The sequence below is a fragment of the Uloborus diversus genome, chromosome 3 (assembly GCF_026930045.1).
Source record: "Uloborus diversus isolate 005 chromosome 3, Udiv.v.3.1, whole genome shotgun sequence".
Taxonomy (NCBI): domain Eukaryota; kingdom Metazoa; phylum Arthropoda; class Arachnida; order Araneae; family Uloboridae; genus Uloborus; species Uloborus diversus.
Window position 1 is genome coordinate 78,181,071 of NC_072733.1, and position 16,729 is coordinate 78,197,799.

The window sequence follows — 16,729 nt, forward strand, 5'->3', positions numbered from 1 at the left end:
TCTTATGTTATTTCATTGGAATGAAGATTATAATTGGAAGAGTTCATGGCCGGATTTGGAAGTGTGGAGGCCCCGGGGCAAACGAAGGAGTGGAGGCCCCTAATCAGGGTTCGAAAAGATCATCATATTTTCGAAAATATCCGATACTTTGATATACAGTAGAAGACCATTATAAAGCCGACCTATATAACGCAATTCTCTATAAACCGTACAACTTTCCAGAAGTAAACAATAGGTTTTGAAGTTAAAAAAATACCTCTGTTTTGTTATGCAAACATAAAAATTGTTATTTTGAAACAGTTTTTCATCTTTCCATCTTAATCCAAAGCTTTTAAATGGAAATTAGTACCCCCCTTACAGTAAACAGAAAATACCAGATGGCTCTTGCAAATGCAGCTGTTACGCAAACCAAGAAGCTAGCAGAAGTGCAGGATAATGCACTTTCGTTTGATTGTGAAACATATTTATTTGTGAATAACTAATTGTAATGTTGGTGCTTTAATACTCATTGCAGATAAAACTCATTCTGAAGTGCTAATATAGAGACATATTCTGAACTTTAGTTTCAAAATTTGTGAAATGACCTATATAACGCAAGAACCTGTATAACGCAAAAGCTCTGGTCCCAAGGTGTGCGTTATAATGGTCTTCTACTGTATATCCGAATATTTTGATATATATGTACATATCCGATATTTTCGACCCGTGAAAGCTAGGATATTTTGTAAAAATTTTATTTTGGAGGCCCCGGGGCAGTAGCCCCGCCTGCCCTCCACTAAATCCGGCTCTGGAAGAGTTAGTCTACGGTGGCTATTCATCCCAAATTTTGACGCCAAACTCCATTTTTATCTGTCATTTAATAAGTAATGTCAAAATCCAATTACATAGACTAGTTTTATTTTAAAAAAGAAAAAAAGGGGGGAAATAAATAAGATTTCGTGGCTTCCCCACTAAGCATTCTCTTAACCCCCGTTTTTTGAGGAAAAGATTTTTTTTTTCGTAATTACTCTTGAAAAATTATCTTTCTATTATTTTCTTTTAACTTTCCTTTTTTTTCTCCTGACTGGGATAGCTTTTATTACTTGTCCGTAGTATACTCAGAAATGGAAAAGAGATAGGGGTGCAATTTCTTCCAAATGTTTGAAAATAGTTTCAAAAACATTCTTTCAGTAATTATTCTCATTAGTTTGTGCAAATGGAATTGATTGAAATTGGAAAATTTAAATTATTGCATAATAAATCTTAAGCTTGTGCTTGAACTGTAATGTTTTTATTTATGATTAATATCATCTACGCGTTGAAGGCGGCTAATATATGTGTATAAGATATATTAAGATTTACAATCAGTATGCGAAAGTTAAGGGATTTGGGAATCAACCCGGCAAACCTTCTCTCGCCATGCCCCTGTTATATATATTTTTTCTGATTTTCTGTAATTCTAAAATATGTCTCTTAAAAATCTAAAAAATATTTATATTTCTGAAAAAAGAATGTTTTATAATTTTATTATAGCCTTTTTCAATAACTTTATAAAAAAGGAAAACATGTATTAAAAAGAACTATATGTTTTATAATTTATTATTCTGCAGAAGAATAAAAGTTATTGGCTGTGCTCAAACTTTTTTAATCAATCGAAATCGGGAGAAATGTTTCCAAAAACTAAAGCTGCTAGAAAGGTTAGGCATTTCGCGCTGTAGGCTGAACATGATATCCAAAAAAGAAAAAAAAAAACCCGAACTTATTAGCAATATGGTTAGGAACTGATGGAAAGTCACGCTGTGAGACCACCTCAAAGATCCTTTCTTCCGACCGAAGTATTTTCAACTGATGGGACAAGTGACAGTGATGTACAATTCCCAATGGCAATACAACTACAAGGATTGATAACTAATAACTTGTGAAGATGCCCGCATTTCGGGAGGAAGGGGGAAATGAAGAAACTTTTATATTCATTCTTTTTCATTCACGCGACTTGTTCTATTTTTTCCCTTTGAAATTCATCATTCCGAAGTGGCTTTTGATTTTTGAATATTTTTTTTTGCAATTCAGATGTTTTATTCCTAATTTTAAAACATCCCATGTGTCTATGGATCGCAGACAGCTGAACCAACATACGCGATAAACACTAGTTTAGGTAAATAGCGAAAAAGGCTGCACGCCTGAAGCGCGACAGCGATTAAGGTGACAGCTTACCACGCCTCCTGTAATTAGTGCACACAAGAACTGACGAGATGCTGCCGAAGCCCCCTTCAGAGTGGACGATTCCATTTCCAAAATAGCTTGATCGAAAAAATTCCCCCCTTCCCGGTCTTAAAGAGTTAAAATAAGGAATATGTATTACAGACTGAATCCTTATATATTATTTCTGTAGCCTGTTTTTGGTTTCTACGCCAGATTTTCCTCAATTCTTGACCGATTTCTTTGATTTACACCTTATTTTAAAGCTTATGGTGCTGGCTACTGACGAAAAATAGACCCACGGTCTAAAAATTGTTTTTTTTTCGGCCGAAAAACCTGTTTTAAGGAACCAGAATGAGATTTTCGATTAAACTCATAACTTTTACTTGCACTATGACCGGCAGAGCTGAATAGCTTGATCGGCAGAGCGTTCTCCTCGTAACCTGGAGAATGAGTGTTCGGGCCCACGTCCGGACAATCTGCATCAAAAGATTAGAGAAATACCGCGCATTGCATGAACACTTAAATAAGTGAATAACAAATGTGAGGGAATAGAATAAATGAGAAAGAAACGCTCCTTGCTGTTATGAAAACTTGATGTAACTTTGTGCTAAATTACTTCGGAATTGTGCGTTTTTCTTTTTTTTTTTAAAGCTTTGGCTCAGGTTAGAAAATTAAAGCATAATGTAAGCGAAAATATAAGTAACAGGTTTAAGATTTCAGACTACAATATAGAATTATTTTTTGTTCAGAAAAAAATAATAAATCGTATATTGAAATATAGATTCTTCTAATGAGTTTTTGACTCTTTGTACAAATAAAAAAAATACTACCTCAATTTGAAGGGTAAAATATATTAGAGCATAAATCAATTTATTTTGTATTTTAACCGTGCTGTTAAATGATGAACACGTGCTGCCATCTAAGTCATAACGGTTCAAGCAGCCTGCGGTAACGAATTGTAAAAATGTTCAAAAATAAAAACATTTCTCTTCAATATCTTATCTTATATATTATTCCCTTCTCATTTTAAAACTTATCAGGCTGGCTAATGACGAAAAATAGACTTATAGTCGAAAAATCAAGTTTTCGAAAACGCACCTTGCTGTTTGAAAACCTTGATGCAGCTGTAGTTCTTATGCATTTTTTTTTTTGCAAAGTTCTAATGCAGTTTTCCAATTTTTTACGTCGCTTTAGGCAAAAAAAAGACTGTGTGTGTGTGTGTGTTTGTGTTCATATTTTAATAAAGCTTAAAAGCACTGGAATTAATTGTTTGGTTAAATTGATAAGTTTTTTTCGGTACAGCGTTCGGCTATAAACTATCTGAACTTCGGGCAAGCTTGGGCTGTCCGACATAATATCAAATGTATATTAGTATTACGCATTACATGTACTCATAACATACACACGTAATAAAATAAATGCAGTGGGAATGCTAGTTACAGTTATCATTCAGATAAGTTGACTGCTAATCGAAGGGTGTTCTTCCTTTTTTTAAAGCTCTGACTACATCCAGATCACTCAGCATAATATAAGCATAAAAAAGTATTAGTTTTACCTATAGGAAATCCTTTTTGTGCAGAAAAACATTTTCATTGTATGCTGAAATGTAGATGTTTCTAATAGCAGTGTTCAACCTTTTGTACAAATGAAAAAATACTACGCCAAGTTAAAACTACGAGTTTCACCCAGTAAACCTTTAATTTTTTATTCGCGCAAATACGATATAAAGCATTAAAATTATTATCAACTTCATTAGCAAGAAATCATTTTCTACTCCTCTGCTTTCTGCTGAAAAAAAAAATACATTTTGTCTACGTTCGAAAAATTACACTTAAAAAACGGACTCAGTTCAACTGGTTTTGGTTTTGAATTTTAAGTGTTCGATTAAAAGAGAAACATGTGCGGGCAGCTAAGCCGTAACTGTTAAAGCAAGGTGAAATAGTTCAATATTCAAAGATAAAAACACTTATTTTCAATCTAAATTATTACTTCTCTAGAATGCTTATTTCAATCGCTACGTGAGATCTTCGTCATTCTTTAATCAAATTCCATGCTTTACGAATAATTTTAAATCGTATCATGCTGGTTAATGACAAAATATAGAAGCATGATCTTATTATTATTATTATTTTTTGGCAAAAAGCTTTTTTGCTGTTTTTTACCACGCATTCCTTCAATGAATAGTTTTCGAAAAGGAAGGCGCAATTGCTAGGTTTGTTGGGGTGTCGGGCTGTTAATCAGGATGGCGCCAATTCGAATCCGTGCCAATAAATATCTCTTTAATGTTTCTTTTTTTCCCTGTCAGATGCTCAGATGGGCAGGACTGTATTTGCCACAACCTGTTTTTTCACACGCACAAATATTGCTTTTTCACGAGTCACTACTCACTCACTTTTAATGCTATTTATGTTTGCATTGAAAATATGTACCGCCAAAAGGTGAGCGATGATCAAATTATCACAGCGTTGTATTTAACGAGGTTTTGTTACTGATGTCTTTAAATTACATGCCTTCTCTTTTGCTCTTACTTTTTTTCGGTTCTTCTTCATAATGATTTTCCTTTGAAATTTTTAAAAAGCGAAATGCCTTATGAAACGATTCGAAGCATAGTGCGGAGTTCCGCATGGGTCGACTAGTAGTGTATAAAGTTAAAGCTGAACAGGCATGAAGACAACGCTATATGATTGTAAGCTATAAGATACGAATCTATTACTTAATTAAAAATTAATTATGATTTTCAAAACTAAATAACCTGAAAATACTAAAGGTTTGAGACAGTGCAGAGCGAAAAAACGTCCAGGGGCCGTTTAGAAGTAAGACATAGTGGTAAGACACAGTAAGAAGGTGCGTAAATGTGCCCCGATGAAAATGCGTAAACGTGCCCCGTCAGCAAGTTTGGATTTATTTTTAACGTGCAACAAAATTTAATAACTTTTCTGTCCATATAAATACAATTCTCAAAAAAAAGGATAAAATTCTGCTATTTTTTACATATTTATTTTTTTTCAACAAAGTTATTTATTCACAATAAGCTTCTAAACGTTCAATACAAAATTTACTCGACTCAGTAGAAAACAGATTTTCCTATCTGCATGCTAAACTGAAGCTCGACTGATTCTCAAAAACTCGTGAGAATATTTGCTAGGGAGTAGCATCGATCTAGTATGGCTGTTGGCTCTCCATTTATAACTCGCTTTGAAAAAAGGGCACTGCGTAAACGTACCCAATGCGTAACCGTGCCCCGGTCTACCCTACTATTTCGATGAATCCGAACAAACAATTCGGAGGCCCGAAGAAGCGCACTTTTACGATAATTAAAAATCCTTCAAATAACACGGACGAAGTAGGTTGAAACTGGCACAAGTACCGCACTCAAATGCGATTTTACTGGGGTAAAATATCTTAAGAAAGTGAAATTCTTCGCACGTGCAGTAGCTAAAGATTGAAATTTAAGGTAGCAGAAATAGCGCACCTGTGTGGCGTACGTCGCAGATTCTTGAAATAGTAAATTTCAGCAAACGGAGATTTGTACCGTCTTTTCTAGGAGTCACGGTCTACTTAACTAATGCACAGGTAGTATGCAGTGGCGGATTTACACGTTTGGGGGCCCTTCGCAATGCATTTTTGGAACCCTTTGAGATGAACAGAACTACGTATAAATTATTTTCAAATAAAAAAGAAGAGAACTTCAAAAAAAAAAAAAAAAAAGAAAAGAGGAACTGAAAAGTTAAAAATAATTGGTCATACTTAATACGTTTTCCTACCCAAACGTATAAATCATATTTATTTTACAATTCCAGTAGAAAATCAACTAAACTAAACACCCAATTTTACAATTAACACTGATTTTAATTACTATACGATGAATTATTTGAATACTTAACTAATTATATACGATCTCTTAATTTTTAATAACCATTTGAAGTCGGGGACTCCTATAAACTATTCCCTAACGTAACTGAGTAGGTTCAGTTTTCAAGACTTTCGCGTTTTGTTGAATTAGTGTTTAACACAGGATTTGGTGGGTTGTCAGTTACGTTAGGTAGTAGTTTATAGGAGGCCCCTACTTGAAATGGTTATTAAAAATTAAGAGATCGTACATAATTAGTTAGGTATTAAAATAGTTCATCGTATAGTAATTAAAATCAGTGTTTATTTTATAATTGGGTGTTTAGTTTAGTTCATTTTTGTACTGAAATTGTAAAATAAATTTGATTTATACGTTTGGGTAGGAAATCGTATGTTCCTATGTAAGTATGATCAATTATTTTTTTTTACTTTATAGTTCCTCTTTGTTTTTTGAAAATGGTTCTTTTTTTATTTGAAAATAAATTATTTTTTGCTTTTTAGTGGTGTAAATATAAAATAAGTACGTAGGGTAGAGTATGTAGTACACTCCTTCCGTACATCTCGAGTGAGAAAGCGTCTACCACAGGAGTCTGAAAACAGCTAAGATGAGCAAAATAGAAAAAGAAATATAGCACAGCGTCTCGGAGACTTCCGAAGACTGAAGAAAGGCTTTTTCAAATGCGCAATTATTTACAAAGAAAATTGTCTTCATCATCAGTTTGACTTCATCAAAGTATGCTTTCCGAAAAAAAATCACGAGTCACTAAAAAACAACAGAAATCGCTTTTGCCCATATAATTTGTATAGTTTTCTTGATTTTTCAAGGATCCCATCCTCAGATGCTGACCTGATGACCATGGGATCACCTGGGTAGTATATGCCTTTTCAAACGAGAAAAAAAAGAATTTTCTAAATTGGACTATGCGTGTTTGAGTTTACGGGGGACATACATAAAAAGATTCCGACGAATTGAGAACGTCTTTTTTGAAGTCGGTTGAAAAAAGAAAAAATCTTAATGCGCATAACATTTTATACGATTGGCACTAAAAATTGATCTTTGTTCCTCTCCAGGATTTATTTGTGCGCTAATTTAATTAGAACCATTTTAAATGTCAATGGTTTTCCTAACTATTTTACATTTCAAAATAATAAGTGCCACGTAACTCGTGGAAAAAGTTGCGTTTCTCTTTAGTTGGCCACGTTATAGATCAACACCACACTGGAACAACATACACATTCACAGTAGAGTATCTACTGTGATGTTGTATATATGAAGATCAAAATACTTCTAAAGCAATGATACTAAATGAATTTCCTGTTTGCTTCAGAAGAGTCTTTATTCAAAATTTGCAATATGACTACTAATGATTAATACAGGGGAAATATTTAGGGGGGTACTCCCCCAAAGCAAGAGCCCCCTGAAAAGAAAAAATATTCCTCAACCCCCCCGTCCTTAAAGGGCTCCCGTGATTAATATTAATGTTTTATGGTACTTTCTTTAACACCGAGTTAAGAATGTACCTTTGTTTTATAGCACTGCCTTTAACAATGGATTTCATATCTAATCGTTTAATATTAAAATTAAATGAAGATTATTGTTTTTTGCCAATAACTTTTTTTTCTAAAGAACAAATGTGGTAAAGCAATGGTTTGGGACCTAAGTTAGATCACTCCTATTCATTAAATTTAAAAAAAAAAAAAAAAACATAAAAATCGTTTCACTAGGTGAAACGCTATGAATTTACAAACAACAAAGCGCGAGTACGAAATTTGAAGAGTTCCCACGATTTCTCCAGGATCCTTCGTACCCGGACTTGAAGACCATTATACGACCAGGAGAAGTATACCATTTCAAACAGAAAAAGAATTTCCCTAACCGGTCCAGGCGTCTTCTAGTAATCGGGGAGCATAGTACATAAAAAAGTTCCAACGAAGTCTGTTAGTTAGTATTGCCATAACAGTAAATCAAACTGACGGCGCCATGAAATATTAAATCTAGAATACTTGTCAAACTTCAGAAATAGTACACTAGTTACGATATATTAAATAAGGAATATAAATTTAATCGTCGGGAGGGGCGGGGGGGGGGATTTTTACCTTCATTTCCCCTTGAATTCTTGAATTGAACACTAAATATATTTCAAAGCTGAAATATTTATTCAAAAAAAAAAAAAAAAAAACCTTCAATGACTAAATGAAGTTATTTATTAGCAAAATTTCTTCTATATTAAATTAATTAATTCAATTATTTTCGTAGCAAAATGCATTTACTTTACTGACTTGCTACATAAGTAATAAATACATTAGTAAGACTATAATTAAAATTAACAGGCAGCGCGGTGAAAATCAAATATACCGATGCGTGAGAATTAAATATTTTTCAAGACAAGATTCCTCCGTCGAAAAAATGCACCATTCACGCCAAAAGAATCACCTGACCTGACTTATCGCGCAGCTAACGAAAGCTGGTCTACGTAGCTACAACGCGTATGAAATTCAAAGTTTCCTATATTTCTCCGAGACCCCTCATCAGATCCAGACAAAATTAACATGAGACCATCTGGAAAGTATGCCCTTTGAAACAAAAAAAGAAATTTTCAAACCGGTCCAGTATTCTTGGAGTAATACGAAAACATACATAAAATGTCGCAAGACGAAATCATAACCTCCTTTTTTGAAGTCGGTTAAAAATATTTTTCATGTGCCCTTTAGGACCCCATTCGCGATCCTTAAAAAGCCCCTGACAACTGCGACGTAGTAAATCTGCCACTGTTAGTTTGTACTTTTGGTTTTGAAGCATAGCATCTCATTTTTATGCATTTTTCAGTGTTGATTTAGATTTTAAGATAAATCTTATATAGGTTTATCTTATAGACTATCTTTGGGATTTTTAATATGCATCGCAGACCGATGAAAAAGAAATCTGCTGCCAAGTTGAAAAGTAGGAATTTGTAGTTTCTACTAGCTGGAATAAAAGCCCTTCCAGTTTAAGATGTCACTCGAACTAGCACGACTGTGCATTTTAAAAATACACTCTCATCACGCCAACATAAGTATAATTTCATCAAGAAAGTTATACTGATTTCAACATACTTCTAACGTTCACCACTCAGACTTACGTTAAAGAATCTTATTTCCTTAAAATGTTGAAAAGGTGCAATAAAAAGTAAAATGCTATAAGCGGAAGAGAAAATAGCTATAAGCTTTAAAAGTATGTTTCGCCAGTTAATAATTGGGTACGAGAAAATATTGATTCGAAAAGTAAGGCTCGAAAAATGAGCTTTAGCGATTTTTGAGAGGACATAGATTCTTTATCATTGCAACTAAAAGGTAGAGTTAAATAATTAGAAAATGCTAAAAGTGACACACAAAATAATTTTAAGGGCAAATATTGACAAGTCTTTCAAAACAGTTCCCAAAAGGTCATCATAGTGAAGTCTAAAAGTATTATTCAATACACTTTGTGAAAAAATTCAATTAGACTATGAACAAACCGCACAATCAGTTGTCACAATCAAACCGTCAATCATTACTATACGGTTCATATTCCCTTATCCATGCAGTAGTTTGGGTATAGTCAATCTTATGTTTGCCATTTTCATGCAAATAAGTATATTAACGTAGAGTTTGTATAAAAAAAACTATTTTAGAAAGTCACAATGCTAAACTGGAACAAGAAAAAGAAAAATAAATAAATAAAATCAATTTATTATAGTTCCAGAAACTTCAAAACGGATCATTTTCCCATCTAACTATCGCCGCAGACTCGACTAAAGTTTCTCTGAATTCAGTAACAGATGTAAACCAAAATACATTTTGTTTTAAAGAAGCTTTACCTAAGCAAAATACGGTAACCTCTTGTTGAATTTGTCGTTTAAAATATATGTCACGCAATTAATATTTTCCCCCACTTATACTCGTAGGTTATTGAGAAGCGCTTTGGATACCGAGTCTGGAATACCATTACAAGATGGAAGTGACGTATTTTTATATGTCGCAGAAAACTTTAATGGAAGGGATGTCATTTACGACTTTTTCAAGGACCATCTAGAAGATATCACCGCTAGGTAGGTTTTTATTATTATTTTTATAAAGTAACTCAATAATAACTCAATATTGTTTTCTCTAAACAGTAGCTTTATTTCCAGAAAGTTCAAAACAAATAATAATAATTGAAAATAAACAAATAAATAAAAATAATAATAATAATAAATTCACAAAACTGATTAACTACACAAATTTTAAGTTATAATTAAGGTTTAATTTTCAACATTACAAACCGTACCGAAATATAAGAAAGCTAATTGAAAGCACTAGCAGTCTTTATCAGGAAAACTCTTCAATACGTTTGAATGGAGCCATCGAAAAATTGAGTTTTTTTTTCTAATGCAACACCTTTTATCAAGCTGTCATTTCTGAAGTTTAAAATATGACTCGTACCAAAAATGTGTATGTGTATTTTAAACTTGCTGAAAGTCGCGAATGACTAAAACATCATGCTTTCATGAATTTTAACAAATTTACAAAACAATATTTGATGCCTGAATTACAAAAAAAAAAAAAAAAAAAGCAAAAGCGATGCAAAAATATCTCGTTAAAATTGCAAGCATTTTTCGGTATTTCAAGCAGCTCCGTGCACATTAAAACCTTTTTCAAATTATTCGTTACAATAAAATCTCTATCCTAATTTTCCATAAAAATCACAAGGGAAAACTGGAAAGAAAAATTTAGGAGAAAAATTTTTTTAAAAGGGTTTCAGCATTAAAAACCTTTTCCTGTAAGTTTATTATTTTTCTTTTTAAGTTTAGTCAATTTTTTGTGGCAGTCGTTTTTATGTTTTAGAACCCATTTCTGTTTACTCAACTAAATTAAAGCTTTACTTATACGCTCAAACTTACCTTTTTTTCATGTATCTTCTGTGTTATATGCGTTCTATATGACTTATTGTGCAAAATAATTTAATGTTTAAATGTTATATGACATTAGTGGCGAAGAAAGTCAATTCGAAAGTCATGAATAATGTTTTAAATGTTGTGAGACATCTGGAGTAAGAGCGCGATTTAAGTTTGAGTTCTTGCATTTAGATTTGGCTCCCATGGCCTTGGTGGATCTGCAATTGTACACTATGCTACTGCGGCACTGAGGACTGAAAATGAAGTTTCTGAGGTAAGAGGGACTTTTGATTAATTTTACGAACTTTTTCTTTTGTGATTTTTAAGTACACCGTGTCCCCAAAATACACAGCCGATGGCGGATTACATCAAACCGTCGCAGGCGGGTTGCACGAGTCACCGTAGATGGGTAATGTAGTCGCCCTGCGGTTAGTTAACTGTTTAATATTTGAGATACGATGAAGAACGAAGCGGTTTTAAAGTGCGTTCTTTTTTTCACGGTTCATATTTCTTTAAATACTTTTTCAAACGAAACCATAATTTTTGATATTCGTATACACTCGAAAACGCATGCTTAAATCTTACAAAATTTACGCCGTGTTTGACGAAATTGATTTGTAAAAAATGCTCGGAGTAAACTTTACGAAAATTTACACATTTTCGTGAGGTTTGAATATGAGTTAATGTTCCAGTGAGGAAAGAATCGTCCTTAATAAGGAAACGGTAGAAGAATATTGAAATGTAAGGATTCTATTTAACAGAGTAACAAACTATAAAAACGCATGAAAGTTGCTGCTCAAAATTGGTGTTCGTTAGCTGTAGGTGTACTGCTTTGTATCCTTCTGATGGAATTGTCTATTTTTTGCTTACCTCAAAAACTTACCAATAGGATATTTCACAAATGTAAATATATTTTCTGTTACTCTTTAAAGAGTTACATTATTATTTTATCACGATTATTCGCAAATGCTTATGTTATTGTTAAATAAATATAATTTACGCTTTCATCGGTACCATAAGACATTTTCAATAGTTATCCTCCCCATATTTACATATTTGCTAACATTTTTCATTTGCATATTTTACATGCTTTTTTTCTTCTAATAGTTAGCAAGTTTTATGAAGAGAAGAGAAGATAGGTTTCATGGGTTTTACAAGGCTATGCGAGAATCTCTGCAGAAATCAACTAATAACTACAATTGGATGGTTCATAAATACGAAACAGTTCATAGATGGCTTGAAGAAAATTCTTTAGACTAGACTTTATGCTTACTCTAAAATTTGCTCAAAGGATCTTAAAAATCCTGAGTAGCGATGAACGGTTTTAATAGAAAAACCAGTTTTGTCGGGGGGAAAAAAGTCTTTAAAGCAGAGAATTTAATGATTTTTTTAATATTTATTTCTATTTTTAAAATTGCTTAGAATTTAGCAAGGTCACTGCATTTTACAATATTAATGAGTAGTTTTCTCGTTCAAATGAAAATATGAAGTTTTTGAGAAGTAAATACATGGTTTTTGTATGTGAAAAAAAATCATATGGTTTGTTCGTAAGAAGCTACTTCTTACTCACATTTATATTTTTTTTTATTCATGTGTACAGACATTCAACGTAACTAAATTTAAAAATAGAATTTAAAATAAAGTTATGATTGAAACTGATTCTTTGAATCAGGTAATAATCAAATGAAAAATCTGTTTCGTTTCTTGTAAAAATGCACCATACGCAGCTTTAAATTATAGTGCTTGCGTTTTGTAAAGGAATAATTGTATGCTAAAATAGGTTTGCTCAAGACTTAAAGATTGTAAATACATTGTTTTTTGAATATATTTTTTTATCAGCATTTTATTTTTCATCTGGTGGTATATTTTTCTGAACAACTTATTATATTGCTTATAAGGACAATTTAAATTCTCAAAAGTATTTGTTGTTATTAACTATAGTAAATGTAATGAGTTTGTGTGAAATGAAATAAAAATGTAAGCTCTTTGTGGTGTTCACTGCAAAACAAACTAAATTTGTTTATAGCACTCTTTACTTTGTATTGTTTACTTCAGTCATCTTGTCATGCAGTGGAGTTAGAATTTGTAACTATAGTTTTCTATCTTGTTTCATGTATAAACTGTTTTCATAAATACTTGTGCTACGGTAAAACACTAAAATACGATTTTAATCTGAAATTTAAAAAATCGTGTCATATTCACTGAAAACTGAAATATTTAACTAACACCTTTGGGCCTGAAAATCGAATGAATGGTGCACCAACGTTTTAATGCACAAAAATTGAAAATTACTGCAGACACGTGTTTCGGTGTTATCAGGAACACCTTTTCAATGCAAAGAAGTATGAGATTTTAGATGAAGAGGCATCCGAGGAAAGCAACACGATGGGATAGAAAGCAGTATAAATAGCAAAAAATGGAAACTAACAAAACAAATAAGACAAAATGACACCTGGAGCTGAAATTTATAACTTAACTCCTTCGGGAAAAAACCGTTAAGTTATAGATTTCCGAAAAACCGCATACGCGTTGATACATCATTCATTTATTTCTTTTATTATCATATCAAGCACTAAATTAAGCTTTCGCCGTTTATGTTTTAATAATCTTAAAGGAGAAGTAGACATTCGGTTTGTATGGTTTTCGTCGTATCTATATAATTTGAGGTGTTTTTAGGGTAAGCTAAATTTTCTGCATGATACAATTATACGAATAAATATTTTGTGTTAAAATAAAAGTTCAAATCCTCCAATACTAACTAGTTATTCATCTTCCCTTCAGGCGTCGAGATATCCCAGAAAGATTTGATGCACTCAATACAGTATAGAGAAAGATGTTATTTTTCTCAACCTCTTGAAAAGCTAATACCCCCAATTTTTCGGAAGTAATTCCAAAATTCTCTTCTATATTTCAAAATATGATTCACTTTGAGCAATTTCCAAAGGCAATTGAGCTTAAGTTACAAGAATATTTCCGATTTTCCATGAATGAACCACTTTGTCAGGTGGTCCATCTGTGAAAACACATAGCGGTCCAATGATAGCAACTGCGTCGTTTTGAAAATTCTTATAGGTGTTACTGCTGTTTCGAATCATGACGAAACATGAAGTATGGGGAATTGAAAAGGCATTCTTTTCAGTCCATGTTCATGTTTAATTGATCTGATATTCAAAGCATGTTATAACTAAATGAAAACCTCAATAATTAGTAAGAGAATGGTAGAAATCTTATCTGACCGATATGATGAAGTAATTTTAGCTACTTGAAGACTAGGCAGTAGATTGTTTTCAGACAAAGGAAAGTACTTAAACTGATTACACGTGTGCATAAACTCTGGTACGGAAAATATCTTCACGGTCTAGTCATGGAACCGGTTTATTGATGGCAACCTTCCCAAATTATATTAAAATACAAACACACATGTAGGTATAAACACATAATGTGTCTGAAAGTCAGATTGCGTTTTAGTAAAAGTTTCAAATTTATTTGGTCCAGGTTATATCAGATGGCATATGAAACGTTTTGATTAAGGTAGTTTACAGATGTTTTAATGAGGGATTCGATAATTACTAGATAGTAGCATTTGAAATTTTTAACAACTCCTGAATTAAATGAACGAATTAAAACGAGAAATGAAAAAAAAATGTTTTGTGCAATTTCAAGTTTGCGCAGTAACTGTAAAGGGTTACATGGCTTCTAATTTTAACAGCAGAGTGAATATCGAATGGCACGAGTGCCTCCACGTTGTAAAAAAAAAAGAAAAGAAAAGACAACAGCTCTTGAAATTATTAGAAATTATAAATTTTTATAATCTATAATACACAGAAAGTAAGTGAACTTTTTAGATAACATCATATTTAACAACACAGTTATGAAAAGTAAAAATTTCGAATAAAACATTATTAAATATTAATTGAGGATATTAATTTTTATCGTCTGGAACTATTATCTATCGATTAAAACAATCATTATAAAAAACTTCTGAAAAAGTAGAAACAATATAAAAGTTAAAAATGGCGATATTGTTCGCCCTCGTGCAATAGAGTTCACATCACATGTTCCTTTTCCAAACATATAGGGAGCACAATGCTCGTGAAGCAATGGATTCGTAATGCGATCGAAATGCTGCTGAAGAAACTTTGATGCTTCATTGCCACAATCTTGACTTGCGTAGTTGTGCTTACAGAATACAAATGCATCAAAAGCGCTGTAAAATAAAAGGAAAAAAATGTTCAATACTTAAATGTAATAAAACGGAAAAAATCAAATAATATGATTTGGTTCCACATAATCAAATTGTTTTGAAAGTTTTTCCAAAGTTTCATTACATTAATGTGAAAGAATATAAAACTTATTTCAAATATAACATTTGATAAAGAATTACGTACAAATAGAAAAACGGGGCACAAAATTGTTGGACATCCTCTATGTATCTATACAAAATGCTTACAGATGAATTGAAAAGTTTTAGAGCATATTTTGTTCTGTAGTACATTTTAGCAAGATTTAAAATGATTCAGCGCCAATTATATTCACCTAATTAAACGGTTAAGAACTGTGAGGAGACTGCTCCCGATAATCCCTCATATATCGATAGTTTAATTATGAAGTCAGCTTATGGGACTATTGCTGTACCAGTCATTATCATTTTAAGGATATCCTTTCAGATCATCATTTTCAGAAAAAACGAACACCTTTTTTTTATGAATGTCACTCATGCTTCAGTTGGCTATAAATTTTGGATCCAACTAATTTCGTTATTATGATTTTTCTTGTAGATGGTACATAGGGTTAGTTACATAGACTAGTTATGGGCATCCAACCAATAACTGGCAGGTTTGTCATATATTGTCAATATCAAGCTTGTAATTGATACTCCAGGAACACCATTAATAGATTCTTGAAATAGCATCTTTCAAGAACACCCTCACGACATTTCTCCCAAACAAGCGTTTCTCGTTTACCAAAAACGAATTTTCTTTGCAATAAGCTTTAAAAAGGATTAATTCTTAAGGACCTGACATTGCTGTTTTTTTAAATATTTTTTTAAAAATCAGATCGCGGTTTAATTGGTATGTAATTGTGAGTTTTTAGTAACTACCAAAATATTTCTCAGCGTTAAATGGAAAAACAAGAGGCGCATTTACTTCATAACTATAAATATAAAAGATAGCTATCGATTCAGAAAACTAACACCCCAGTTTGCACTCTTTTCAGAGCGGCAAAATTGTTAGGGTTGGTTGGGGGAAGTGGGTCACTGAGGTAAGTGGGTCACCCCCTAAGACTGAAATATGAATAAAGTTTTCAAACTTTTTTGCACTGATCATGTTAAATTTGATCACAGTAATTGGTTTCGCATATATTTAGGTTTCGTGAAAACATTTTCTAATTCGCACCACCTAGTCAAAAAAAAAAAAAAAAAAAAAAAAAAGAGAGAAAATAAAAAGAAATTTTTTTTTCATTTTTCAAAAAGGTGTTTCCATGTTAGTTTTTATTATTTTTTGTGATAATTAATTTTTCACGTATAGTTTTACTTAAAGTTCGTACAGCAGCAAGAATTTTGGTATAAAATATTATTAATAAGTGTTTAAGAGGAGGCGTCCCACTTACCCCGTAAATTCTTTCTAGAATGGGTAAGTGGATCCCCTCACTATGGGGGAAGTGAGTCCCCCTATAATAATAGGGATTTCAAAATCAATTGCAACTCTGATTAAATATTTGTATTAGTAAAATACAAGACAACTGTGATGTCTTGTATTTTACTAATACAAATATTTAATTAATACAAATATTAATTAAACCTAGAA

At 32.3% G+C, this 16,729-nt stretch overlaps 2 protein-coding genes across 2 annotated transcripts in view; one reads left to right on the forward strand and one right to left on the reverse strand.

Moving 5' to 3' along the window:
• LOC129218812 (thyrotropin-releasing hormone-degrading ectoenzyme-like) overlaps positions 1-12,661 on the forward strand; it is a 126,299-nt gene extending 113,638 nt beyond the window's left edge. The window contains exons 20-22 of the mRNA XM_054853134.1: positions 9,954-10,097; positions 11,115-11,196; positions 12,030-12,661. Coding sequence (XP_054709109.1) covers positions 9,954-10,097; positions 11,115-11,196; positions 12,030-12,182 — 379 coding nt within the window. The 3' untranslated portion in view covers positions 12,183-12,661. The remainder of the gene's footprint in view (positions 1-9,953; positions 10,098-11,114; positions 11,197-12,029) is intronic.
• Positions 12,662-14,863: 2,202 nt separating this feature from the next.
• LOC129218495 (uncharacterized) overlaps positions 14,864-16,729 on the reverse strand; it is a 51,809-nt gene continuing 49,943 nt past the window's right edge. Inside the window, exon 4 of the mRNA XM_054852781.1 lies at positions 14,864-15,129. Within this exon, the coding sequence (XP_054708756.1) occupies positions 14,868-15,129 (262 nt within the window). The 3' untranslated portion in view covers positions 14,864-14,867. The remainder of the gene's footprint in view (positions 15,130-16,729) is intronic.